The 13,742-nt window shown below is 38.0% G+C and overlaps 1 protein-coding gene and 1 long non-coding RNA gene across 2 annotated transcripts in view; one reads left to right on the forward strand and one right to left on the reverse strand.

Moving 5' to 3' along the window:
• The window catches only part of hipk3b (homeodomain interacting protein kinase 3b), a 52,833-nt gene that overhangs the window by 24,017 nt on the left and 15,074 nt on the right, over positions 1-13,742 (forward strand). The window contains exon 3 of the mRNA XM_028473804.1: positions 6,886-7,009. Coding sequence (XP_028329605.1) covers positions 6,886-7,009 — 124 coding nt within the window. The remainder of the gene's footprint in view (positions 1-6,885; positions 7,010-13,742) is intronic.
• Positions 5,305-6,188, reverse strand: LOC114479978 (uncharacterized). The gene is made up of 2 exons (XR_003676042.1): positions 5,602-6,188; positions 5,305-5,529 (listed from the first exon to the last, which is right to left on the reverse strand). It is a non-coding gene; the product is annotated as an uncharacterized LOC114479978 (long non-coding RNA).

A 13,742-nucleotide genomic window follows, 5' to 3' on the forward strand; every position in this document is an offset into this window, starting at 1 on the left:
AACATGCATTAGCGACAGTGGGGAGAAAAAAACTCCCTTTTAACGACAAGAAATCTCCAGCAGAACCAGGCTCAGATGTGGCAGCCATCTTTTTGGACTGGTTGGGGTTAATGGACAGAAAGAGGAGAACAGAACAGGATAGAGAGAATAAACATCAGTGTCCCAGACCACAGATCATGATCTGTCAGCTGCAGCATCAGGACACCTGAAACAGAAAAGAGAGAGAAGGGTGAGGAGAAGGCACAGACTGCAGAAAAACATGATACAGTATTAGCAGGAAACACCTGGTACTAGACTATGTGTGAGTAGAACGAGTATAGGGTGGCGTGAATATCAGTGTAAATGGTGTGTTAGCAGTGTGCTGGGAATATTACAGGGGTCAGAAGTGGGGGATTAACTACAACTCTGTCACAACTGTGTTATAGGTCAAATTTATTGTTCCTCTCCTGTATACTGTTGTTTTTTCACACAAACCTCTCTGGAAACCTTGAAGTAACGCTATCCAGCAACCGTTTTTATCCAATGCAGTAACATTGGTTATAGTGACTGGATAGGGAGGGATAGCAAATAGAATCACCCAGCATAACAACAATCACTAGAAAAATTTTCATTGCCACAACAATGCAAGTGGGAATGCGAACGAGAATTGCCAACTCCTTTGACTGCATGTGTTTATTCTCAATGAAGGCAAGTTGTACACACCACCTAAAGCTTAGATATTTGTTGGCAGTATTCACAGAGAATGAACAGCATTACATTAACTCATTGAGCAGTCAATGAGGATTTAACAAACATTTGTTTAGAGTCAAGATTACAGACATTGTGCAAGGCAAAATTTGAACTAGTTCCCCCTTGATGATTGCTTGAAGCAGGCTCTGATCACACTGAGCTAAAACCAAAAATGCACAATATAAAATGAAAATATATATGTGTTTAACTTGACCCCTCTCATACATTAAATGATATTGTACAGACCTATAACTGACTGAGCTGCTGGAAGAGAGTCAAATTAAATACCAGTACGTTCTCTCATTCAAACACAAAGTGCATTAGGTCACAGAGTGTGCCTCTTGAAGACACACTTGCTCTGTGACCCAATTGCTTGGTCAGCGCTGACTGCGCTGTTTGCGTGCGTCATCACAACATCCTGTTTCGGTGGGCTTTTTTCTGCTTTTTTGGTGTCCGGAATTTTGGTGCATCACTAAAAAAGATAAAACCTAACATTACAATAAAAGTAAAAATCTTAGCATTTTATAATATGTAATAAGCAGTGGAACATTTCAACATTTGAATGGTGTAGATTGGTTAAGAATTGGCAGAGTAATGGCAGGTCAAATAATGGTAGAAAGAATAAGAAAGAAATTGGAACTTAAAAGTGGGAATGCTTCACATTTCACACAATAATATCAGGTAGTGGATGTTGGGTGAAATATGATGCATCTTATGATGAATTGTTGAGGTTTTTTACAACGTAAACAATATTTGTCTATCACCTCACATTTCGGTGAACTGGTACATTTCATCTTGTCTCGTGTCACACGTGGCAGCATGCAGTCACGAGGCTTCTGCCACTGTAACACTCACTGGCCTAACAGCTTGTACGTCATATCCTCACAATAGAGAACAGATTTGGTTTCATAGAAAGACAGCCAGGCTTGAGTTGTGTTGATTAGAACAGAGCTGTGCAGCCATGGCAACATCCTCTTCCACTACACTCACCCACCTCCATGCCATCAAAAGAAAGACATCTGTTTTGTTCCTGATTGTTTTTTTTTTTTTTTTTACTTAGTCTTTTAATTAATGTATGTATTCTGTTATGCATTTGCTAAAAAAAAAAATAACTAATGCACATCTAGGCATGATATCAAAATATACCACTCGTCTGCCTTTATCTGTTCTGAAAACTGTATTTACAAACGAATGGAAGATTAACATAAGGTGTTTGGATATTTATAAGGTGCATTGGTGTTCTGGTTCTTTGTGTGCTAATCTCTGTCTATGTTTGGATTTCCTTGCCTTGGCCAAACACAGCCGTGTACTTTTTATCAACCCTATGTTTTTGGGTTCACATTGTCTTCAAGGCGGCAAGCTTGTCAACAAAGCTCAGGGCTATCTCACAGATGTATCTCGCTGTCAGATATGAAATGCTACAGCTTCAAATCAACAGCTCATGCTGACATGTTATATATCACGCTGATTAAAAAAAATCCTGTCATGAAACATATCTTGACCATGGCCTGGGGCAATAAATTGAAGGGTTTTCAAAATGGCTTCCATTTGTATATGGTCCTGTTACTAGACTTCCTTTGACCGCACAGCCCGTTTTCCTCTCATCGTGCTAACTTTCGGGATTTATTCTGTGTCCTGTACTACGAACTCGACACTAGTTAACTTCTTATTGGGGTATATCACCAGGATCAGGTAGGGCTGCTCAATTAATCGAAATTCGATTACGATTTTGATTATTACACCCAACAATTACAAAAACAACAATTGAGAAAAAACTATTATAAAAAAACTTCTTTAATATATGTTTTATTCGCTAAATAAAACAAACCCACTATTTTGGACATCTACAAATAATAAAGTTTGGCACACACATGTTATTAATACTAACTTTGAGTTGTTTAGGCTCCGCACATACAAGCTCCTCCCCTCCGCCCCGCTCATCTCAAAGCCAAAGCCAGCCTGCAGGCCAACACGAGGAAAGTTGTTGCTATTGGTTTTAAAACATGACAAGACAAATGCAGCAAAAACGCTGAGTAAACAAGCAAGGCAAGTCAAATTCTATTATATGGGAATTCTTTGTGTTTGATGCTGAAGACCTAGAGCAAAGACACTTGCAAGAAGTGTTTTGTGCAAAAGTGAACATACTTGATTTTAGTGTTTGAAGCATTTTTATTTATAAAATTAGAATATATTTTATGTTTTTTTGTATAAAAAAAAAAAAAAAAAACCTTTTTGGTTGACAAATAATCATTTGAATACTCGTGATTTTCATTATGACTGAAATAATCGTGATTATTATTTCTTCTTTAATTGAGCAGCCCTAGGACCAGGTGCTACAATAAGATGTGAGCGAGTATAAAAGCGCCGCCTCTTGACTAATCAGTTCTCTTGGAAAGCCTGTGTGCGTAGAGTACTCGGTGATTGATAAATTCATTCATTTATTTATTTATATATGCAGTGGGATGCAGAGAGCCTCAGTCCTGTAAGATAATACAGGCTGTATAAAATACAAATATTGTCCACCTTATGACGTAGGCTGAGCTGTATGAACACAGCATTAGGGCAACAGACTACACCCAAAATCAGGCGGATACCTGAATAGAAACACATCTGCGCTGTAATAAAGTAAAATTGATCAGAGTGTCTGTTTATACTTTGATGAATTAATATATTGCATAATCTCACAAATATATGCATTAACTGTCATGAATTATCTGCCAGCATTCATTCCTGTTTTTGCTGATTTATGGATTTTAATTATTCATATTTTTTAGGAATTTTTCTTCATGATGATGTAAGTTGCTTTGCACGGTTTCTCCGTGTTTGTGACTGGTCAGTCAGTGCAGTCTCCACCTGGCTTAAGTTAACGTGTTGATAACCAGTTTCATAGTTCAGCTGCTCTGTGACAGTCCGGCTAACGGAGAGATATTGTGGATATACTTATCCAGCTTCGTAGTACAGGTCAGAGACGTTAGTTTTAGCTTTAGTGTCAACACTTTTGGTTTTGATTCACTGTTGTTCCTCCTCAACGGTGGCTTTCAATTTTGACTTAGTGTTGGTACCAAAACACTAGAGCAAACAGACATTGTTTTTACCATGGTAACACGTTTTCTAAAGCTTATTGTGGTCCCTCGTTTTAGTATTTATGTCTTCCATTCTTTATTTTACAGTGGCTCCAAAGAATTTCGGTATACTGACATTATCTTCTGGAGCCAATGAAATCCATTCATTATATTTTATTGTTTAAGCTTCGTCTTTACATCAGATTTCTGTTCACTGTTTGGATTAATGCAGTTCTTTAGTTTTTTTAATAGATTGAGTGTATTTTTAGTTTACATACTGGTATTTCAGTTAAATTAAACTTTCAATGTAGCTAAAGGTTTGGTTTACTTATGAAATGTCACAGAACATGCATATTGTGCTTTTATTTCTCAGCTATACATGCTATTAATAGTTGAAATATTGTTTAAAATTATTATTATTATTATATTATCCATCCATCTTCATACCCGCTTATTCTTGTTTATCAGGGTCGCGGGGGTCTGCCGGTGCCAATCTCCGGCTCTCATAGGGCGCTGGGCGGGGGTACACCCTGGACAGGGCGCCAGTCCATCACAGTTACTATATTATAAAATTGGTAATATGAGAACTCACTAGAACCTTTTGAAATGTACACTTGGAAATTGCCTTTTGAATTGTGCGTTTCAACAATTTTTATTTTCCTGATAATTTTTTTAAGTTAACAGGTAAACACATGCTAGGCAAAGAGGATCACCGCGTGCTGTCAGTGCTGGGTTAACTCTAAAAGCTCTCCAGTGTGTCCTAGACACTATCATTTCTGACAGACAGCTTGTCTGACTGTCATACGATGCCGACAGGACTGCATCACCGCTATTCATTGCTTTGATGTGGTGTTACACAGTTAGTGTGAAAAGGGTAACACTGATCCAGTTTGTAGGGGAAAGAGTGAATACTGTGCCACTTAGGAGTTAGGGCTGGGCGATATGGCCTTTTATAAATACCGCGATATTTTTAGGCCATGTCACGATACACGATATATATCTCGATATTTTGCATTACCCTTGAATTAACACTTTGATGCACAAAATCACACCAGTATGATGATTCTATATGTCTACATTAAAACATTCTTGATCATACTGCATTAATATATGCCAATTTTAAACTTTCATGCAAAAAAGGGGATATCACAACTAAGTCAAAGTTGACATAACTGTATTTATTAAACAGTGAGTGGCTCAAACATAAAATTGTCAACAGAAAGTGCACATTCTGTGCAAAATTGTCACAGAGACATTTCAAAACAAGACATTAGTGCAGGATGCAACTCACATGGCATTTCAAAACACAAAATTAAAGTGCACTTTTTGTACATAATGCCACTACAATATTTTAAAACAAATAGTGCCCTTTTGTGCATGTTGTCATTAAGATGATGTAGCCAATTGTACATTTACTGTTGGTTAATAATTTTTTTCTCTGAGATTAGTTTCTAGGTTCAAGTGTGAGTTGGGAATGATTACTAAGATGTGCAGAGAATAGACAGACAATTTGTTGTTTATAGAAAATAAGTACCATGGATTTATTATATTACAGAAAATAATAATAAACAAAAGTGGTCTCAAAACAGACTCCAGTTCACCCGCTGGGATTTAGCTCAGTTCATAAGGCGTCACAGCCTGGGGAAAAAAAAAATAGTTCCACTCAAACGAAAAATGAAGTCAGTCCTACCACCCTGGTAGGACTGAAGTTCGTTGGGTTGGTCCACTGGAAGAGAACCTAATTAAATAAAGTTGATCCTACCACCCTGGTAGGACTGAAGTTTGTTGGGTTGGTCCACTGGAAGAGAACCTAATTAAATAAAGTTGATCCTACCACCCTGGTAGGATTGAAGTTCATGCGTTCCTGGTAAGAGGATCGGTGCGGCGGTCCTACCGCTCTGGTAGACCTGCAGTTCACCGTCCACTACGTCATCTCCGTGGGTAGTTCACCATCTTTAGATCCATGGGGGGTTTAAAAAACCTGGCCGATGCAATCTGAGTCGCCTATACAAAGTCCTCCGTTCTGCTGCCGATCGCTCCTTTTGTCAGGTGCAAGGCACAACCGCTGGTCTGCACAGTTAGTAAAGTGCTGTCTGCTGAGCACCGGGTGTGCGTGCTACCGTTCATATGCTGCGTTTTCAGCTGCTGCTTGATCGTTTCCCGTATTCAAGCCTTCTCCTCCCGTATCTCATGCTTCCTGTTTATACTAGGATACTGGTCTGTGATTGGCTGGCGTGTGTGCGTGTGGATGAGTGACGTCAGTGCAGTCTATTAGTGCGGTGAAATAATATTGTATATAAATAACTGAAGAGTAGATGTTATAATAAATTTACTTCTGCTAAATATAATATAATTAAATAATATAAATATAATACATTTCTTTATGACGTGGGTTACAATGACATTTCAAAAAAAAAAAAAAAAAAAAAAGTCCGCGAGTTTAACGGTATGGTCATTTTCAACACCGCACAGACTACAAGCTGCGATATATCGAGTATATTCGATATATCGCCCAGGCCTATTAGGAGTTCTATCAGCCTAGAGCGGAGAGCGCCTGTCAAAGCTCTTATCCCTGCATGTCTGACCTGCTAACCCACTAGCAAAGCCTGTGGATGCCTAGTGACTTCAGTACACGGTCAACACAGGCTTGGCACATATGTCGCACTAATCCCTGTCTGAAAGGTCGTTGTTGAATTTTTAACATGGATGTTTTTCTAAAATGCTACAAAAAAAAAAGCTTAAAATAGTGTGTGTTGAGATGTATGCTGTGTGTGCATTTATTGTAAAAATGTCAAAAGGTATTCCAGACATTATGCATTTGAATGTTTTTAATTGGAAGTTTACATATTGTACATTATTTTGTTTACCAATTTTAACAGATTGATTAATTATTTTAAGCAGTATTTATATTCAAAATAAATGTATGCAGTAAGGATCAAAGTCTGTTATTGTATACTAGCTGACCAGCACGTACATTTTCAGAGAATTAGAAAAAATATTTAAACGTGCCTGCTATAAAAATTCTAAGAAAAGTGATGCTACATATGTCAGTGCTCTTTTGTACTAACAGTTGTTTGTGCCGTCTGCTCCCCAGGGCTCCAGAGATTATTTTGGGATTGCCGTTTTGTGAAGCCATAGACATGTGGTCCCTCGGCTGTGTGATAGCTGAACTGTTTCTGGGCTGGCCTCTTTACCCTGGAGCCCTGGAGTACGACCAGGTAAACAAGTGTTTTCTGCCTCTTAATGTCCTAATTTCTATTTGCTCACGTTGCAATATTTTACAAGATGGTCAATCAGGCAAAAACATTTCTCGCCTGAAATTAAGTGTTGAAGGCTTCCACTGATTTCACTCTGTCTTTTTTTTTTTTTTTTTTTACCATAAATGCCATTATTTAAAAACTCTTATATGACACTCAAACTCATTGTTGACATGTCAGTAAAGAAGGCCCAGGTTTTTTGTTGTTGATGCAGGTGCTTTGGTTTTTTCCAATGATCACAAAACTATTATGTACTCCTCTGACGAAGACTGTCAGGAGATAAAGATTTCCTGAAAAACTTTGTCGGAATAAAGAAAACCTCAACTTAACATGTTATTCCAAAAGAAGATCAAATGAATCTTGCTGGAACTATTACATGGAAGTCAAATGAAACTTCAAAGGAACCTTCAAAGATGATCAGCAGAACTCCTCTGATGAAGACTGGCAGTTGACAGTCAAAACATGTCAGAAGATAACAATTTCCTGAAAAACCTTGTCAAAATAAACAAAACCTCAACTTCACATAGAATATAGATTTTATTTGTGTCTTCAAATGGCCCACAGGACTCAATAATTGTGTGATCAGTTGTCGTAGTACGGTATATATTGGCTCTGTGACAGACTGCTATCCTGCTCAGCTTGTGCCCAACGTGAGCAGGGATTGACACCAGCAGACACAGTAATCAGTGGGTACAGAGGATGAATGAATTAATTTATGTCCGTACATCCATGTGGAAGGCACATACCATGAGTGTTTGCACTGGTTCCATAGTGATTTAATTAAATTAAATATTTTGTCAGATGGTTTTAGTGGTGCTCAAAGTGCGTTTTTCAAAATTGATGGTTTGTCTATTAAAAGCTGGGGGATTTATTCTCCTCTCAGTGGATAACCTGAGAGTATCTTCCCAGGACTAGAGTGATGTGGGCCCAGGTTGAGCGACTTTCCCCTGCCCTGCAGTCCTTTCTGCTCCAAGCCTGCCAACAGACTCAGATCCCCCTCCAACCAATGCAACACCCTGCGTTTCAGCTCCTGGCTCTTTCTGCACTCACACCAGGATATTTTTATGCCCAGGCATCATTTTTCACTCTTCACACTACTGAGGCTGGATAGATAACGCACTAGCCCTGAACAAGATCAAGCTTGAGAGCAGCAGTCAAAACATGATTAATCTGGTTTTGCAGGAGCTGGAGTACGACAAAGCTGCCTTATGGCGCGTTCACACCAAATATGTCGAAAGCGTCAAAAGCGGCAGGTTTACATTCACGATAAATGGTGGACGCACTTCTAGGGAGCGTCGGAGGTCCCGCTGTGCGGCGCATTATGAAGCTTTTTGCACGGCGGACACTTTTGACGTGCGTCCGGTGCCTTCAACGTGGTCAATGCTGGAGTTGGGATTGTTGAACTTTTGGGGCATATTGCAGCGCTTCGACCAATCGGCAGCGTTCCCCAACCGTGACGTATTCAGAATAGTGATAAGAAAGAAAAAAAACACTAACCAGAGACAGATGGACAGGCGCTCTTCTGCTGGAATAGAGCGCCTGTATTTGGTGTCCTGGTAGGAGATGCGAGCGTCGATGCGGGTCAGCAGGTCGTCATCTGGGCACGGGAGAGACAATATATATTAACGAGATAATACTTTTTATATATAAAAGGAATGTAGGTCTTCTAAAGTCCTCGTCCTGAAACAATGCTCACACAGAACATTTTCTTCCCGTTCAGTACATACTTACATTTTTACTTCAGCACAAGAACAGTCTGACCTGAAACAATAAAATCAACTTTGCTTTTGATGATGCTTTGATTTAAAGCTGCTACCCTCGATAATTTTTCATTAGATAAAATCATAGTGTATCCCCTCATTGATTAATGAATCGGAGGTTAAAAGGTTAAATATGCCGCTTGAATGTTTGTTTTTATCTCTACCGTAAACACTCATTTTGTTGATATTTTCGTGCGTTGCTTTGTGGGATGTGGAGTCGCAGAGACGATTAAGAAAAAAATCTAACTTTCAAGTAGGGCTGCACGATTATGGCCAAAATGATAATCATGATAATTTTTTTTATCTATCAATCTTATAATCATGATTATAATCATAATTATTTATCATGCTAGGGAAAAATCGATATTTATTTTGCACTACTTGAAAAACAAAAACAAAACTGTATATGAACTGTTTACAGTGCAAAAATGAAGCTTTAGATAAAAATTCTATTAAAAAAATAAGAAATTAACGCAAGATGTTAAAATGTACCAATGGCTTACTGAGTAAATACACTAGTACAGAATGTTGTTATTGCAAATGCAACTCATTGGAAACAATTACTGCTCTCATCAATCCTACAAATGACTCAAAGCTGCCGCTGACTAATGGTTGAGAAAGTGTCTGATTAGATGTGCAGCAGAACCAACATTTTAAACATACATTTTGCTAAATGATGTTCGATTCATTGACCTATGAAAACTAAAATGATTGTGGGTTGCAGCTTTAATAGGGATGGCTTATTAAGCTACTTTAAAATAAATAAATAGAGCAGTACATACATCAGATATTTAGTCAAAATACAATAAATTGCAGTGCCCAGCTAAGGCCCATGGTTTATGTACAGTTAAAGCTGTTAATGCAGGTTTTCACTAATCCGATTTAGTAAGTAAGTATGAATGTCCAATACTAAGCTAATTTAAACTGTTAAACTTTTCAACCTACTATAAACATTTTTATTTATTTATTTTTTTAAACTATAACCATTTTAATGGAAGTGAAAATAAAAAAATTATGAAAGCTTCATTTCTTTCAAGTTTGGGATTTAAGTTGTTGATTACATGTTTGATCTTTTTGGTTGTAAACTAAAGAAATGACAATAATAGAGGTTTTAAGTATGAACATATGAATTCATTGGTCACTAGCCAGTACCTCGCGCTAACTGCTGGTGTTGGGTATCATCACAGGTTGTCACAGAGGTCACAGATTGATTTAACAGGAGTTGACTTAGAGGGGGGCTGCCTCCCATTCTCCCCTCTCAGTGTTTTCTCATCTTTCTACGCAGGGTCTTGTTGCATCCACACAGCACATTATATTTATAACTTTGACTTCTTACTTCCGTTTATTCATCCCCCAGTCGCACATCCCTTCACTTAACACATACACAGCATTTGACTTAGTATCAAATCTTTTTATAATCCTGACTTCCTTTTATTGTCTACTTTCCGTCTCTGGTTGTTTTAGGAAACTGCCAGTGGTGAGGCCATGGTGGTTTGTCTGAACAATCACTGAGAGGGAAGACGGTTTTCTTTTGGCCTTGCCTTAAATATTTAGTTCTGAGAATTTAAAGGTGCAGTCCGCAACTCTCAGATCCCTTTCTCCCCCTCCCTCCCCGCTGCTCTCTTGCCCTGCCTCCCAACTTCCCAAAGTCCCTCCCTCAGAGGAGCTAACAAGCTAACGTTAGTGCGACAGCAACATGACAGTAATATAACATGCTCTGTTTAAAGCATATTACTGCAGCGCTTAGCTCTCTCATTATGCACACACCTCAGCAGCAGCAGCAACAACACAGTGTCACTTACAGCAGCGCAAACGAAGGCTGCTGCGCACACATGAGCAACACATGCACTACAGAGTTCTCGTGTAACATTTACAAATCAAACAATGTACAGTAAATCAAGCAGCAGTAATTACCTTTCAAGCAGAAAAGTTGCTAATTCCATGTTCTACTCCTCCAGACCATACACTGTAAAAAAGACGGTGCTCTAGCTCCGCGAAAGGGGCGGGGACTGTGAGCAACAGCTGTCAGACAATCCATCAAACACAATCCTGGCTCTGATTGGTTTGGCAATCTGCCAAAGGCAGCAGGAGCAGCAGGGGGGACTCAATGAGTCGGTTTCTTTCACACAAACTACTAGTTTCATGTAAAGCTGTCCTTACATAGTGACCGCTTTAGCAAATATGACAGAAAGTCACTTTTATGAGAGTTGCAGACTGCACCTTTAAGGGTGTAGAGATGATCTTAAGGAGTAAAAAGCACACAACCTGCAAAACTGTTTCAAGCTCATATACAGGACACATATAGACACAAGATAAGTAGGATATATTCTAATAAATAAATTATAGGACTAAAAATGCTTATTTTGTGGTGTGCAACCTTGTTTGGAATGTCATAGAGTATCAGCAGCGTGTGTGCTTCCTGTCTTCACTGCAACAGGCTCAGGCTTGCTTCATCTTTGTTCGGTGGAGCTTTTCACCAGTGATCTCACTGTTTTGTCAGCCCTCGGCAGAGACACGAAAGCAAGGGAATATAAGGGTTTTCCCGTCCGAGGAATTTTTCCACCCACACGTTCACATTGGCGTCTGTTCTCATGTCTGTGGTTGTTTACATGACGTGGTGGAACTTCAGCAGATCTAATGTACGGTCTAGATCTACGTCTGTGGCCTTTCAGGGAAATGCCTATTGGTTATTATAATAACTTTAAATTATGATACATCTAGTAGGGAATAGCATGATTGACAGTGAATAAAAGATGCATCAAATTAAGCTTTCTGAATATGAGTGTCAAATGTTTCCATTATTAAGTTTTACAGTCAATTCTGTTTATCGTTGACCATCTACTGCAGAGGTAGGCAACTTTTATCACAGCAGGGCCACAAAAATGTGTTTGTTTGATCGGAGGGCCACATCATCAACATTCATGTCAGCATTTAGTATAATGAGCGATCTGAGCATTAATACAGGAAAGAACAAAGAGTTTCTGTCATTCTGTGCACGTTTGTTGTTGTTGTTTTGCTCCTTGTGAGACATTTCGTGCATTTCTGTCAGCCGTTAATGTATTTTTGCTGCCATTTTGCGTTTTTTGAGGAATTTTTGTGTATTTCTGTTGTCGTTTTGCTTGTTTTTTAGTCATTTTTTGTGTTTTTCTTTTCTTTTTGTGTTCATTTTTATATTTTTCTGAGTGATGTTTTGTATTACTCTTGTGTTTTTGTTCATTGTTGTGTGTTTCTGGAGTTTTTCTCTTGTCTTTTACTGCATTTTCCTGCAATGTTGTAATTCTTTGTATTTTTTAATGTATTCTAGCTCTTTCTTCGTGTATTTTTCTGTCATTTTGTACATTATCTTTGGGGGCAGCATAAAATTAAACTGAGGGGTGCCAGATGCCTATGTCTGATCTACTGGATCTGTGAATGCAGTGCATTTTTACACCCTCTATTTACAGCTCTGTGACATAAGGAATCTTTTTAGGTCCCACCAGCACTGTGTGCAAAGCTGTATAGCTCCACGTGTGCAAAGATCTATTGATTTAAGCATCACACTGGCTTTAAAAGACAACATTACTTTTTCTTTTACCAAACCTTTCAAAAATCACTATAAGGAATACAGATCTACTGAATCTAATCACAGATCATTCATTCTTTATAATGCTGTACATTGAGCTCACTGATTTCACAATTCTTCTTCTTTTCTCTCACTTTTGTGTCACCTCTTTGCTTTTTAAGCTCTGCTGAATCTCTAATGATTGTTGTTTTTTACACTCGGCTGTGATTGACGTCACACTGGCTTCTCGCCTCTCTCCTCTCATAAACCTGTGTGGCACACTCTCACCCCGCAGCGTTTGACTGACAGGTGATGTTGCTTAGTAAAGCTTTTGGCATTGAGACCATAGAAACCTTGTTATAAGCGTTCACAGCAACAGACCCTGACATCTTTCAGAGATCAGCAGTGTAAGCTATGCTCAGTGACACTCTTATTTAGATCCAGCTATTTCACAGGATCGTGCCATCTTTAATGTCCTGGCAGCTATTCTTGTTATGCATTTATATATAACCACAGCAACTCTGAGAGACTTGATAGTGTGAAGTCACTGTGAAATTGAAATTTTGAATTTATTAAGACATAGGAGTGCTGCAGCAACAGTCTTTTCATGAAAGTAATGCAGCAATGTGAAAAAAAATTGTGTAGAAATGTAACTTTTGGCTAAAAGATCTTCACCTATGAGACGCCGATTGTAAAGTTGCGTGTGTGAAAATTAACGGCAACATTTAGCAACAAACCACATTTAAAAAACATATGCACATTTTTTTTAAGTTACTTTTGACCAGATTTACAGTAATATTTGAGAAATTAGTGATATTTCCTTTCTTGTAAAAATATATTGTTCATTTTTAAATTTAAATCTAAATCTAAATATTAAATCAATGTTGAATCAGAATTTCACAGGATGACACTAAATATTCTGCTAATATGCAAATTTATCTGGGAGTACCAAAATGAAAGCTCATTCTGGGGAATTGGCATAGTAGCTAAATATTTTGTTTCACCCGTGTCATTTAGATTTAACATATTTTTACAAGAAAAAAATATCACAAATTTCAGAAGTGTTGCTGTAAATCTGGTCAAAAGTGACATAAAAAAAATTCACATACACTTTTTAAATGTGGATTGTTGCTAAATTTAAAAAACTGCTGTTTATTTTAGCATGCACAACTTTACAAACGGCGCTCCATACTCGCCCATTAAAAATGTGTGCATCCAATTAAAATAAAACCTAATTTATCTTTAAAATAAGGTATTAAAAGGATTGTTTTTAAATGTGTGTATTTTGAATTGACTTGTTTGTTTTTTTTTGAAAACTTTTAAAAAGTTGTCATAATGCACTGACAGGTGTCCCTTTCCCCCCCCTTCATTTCATTTTTTTATTTTTTATTTT

The sequence above is a fragment of the Gouania willdenowi genome, chromosome 3 (genome assembly GCF_900634775.1).
Source record: "Gouania willdenowi chromosome 3, fGouWil2.1, whole genome shotgun sequence".
Classification (NCBI taxonomy): Eukaryota; Metazoa; Chordata; class Actinopteri; order Blenniiformes; family Gobiesocidae; genus Gouania; species Gouania willdenowi.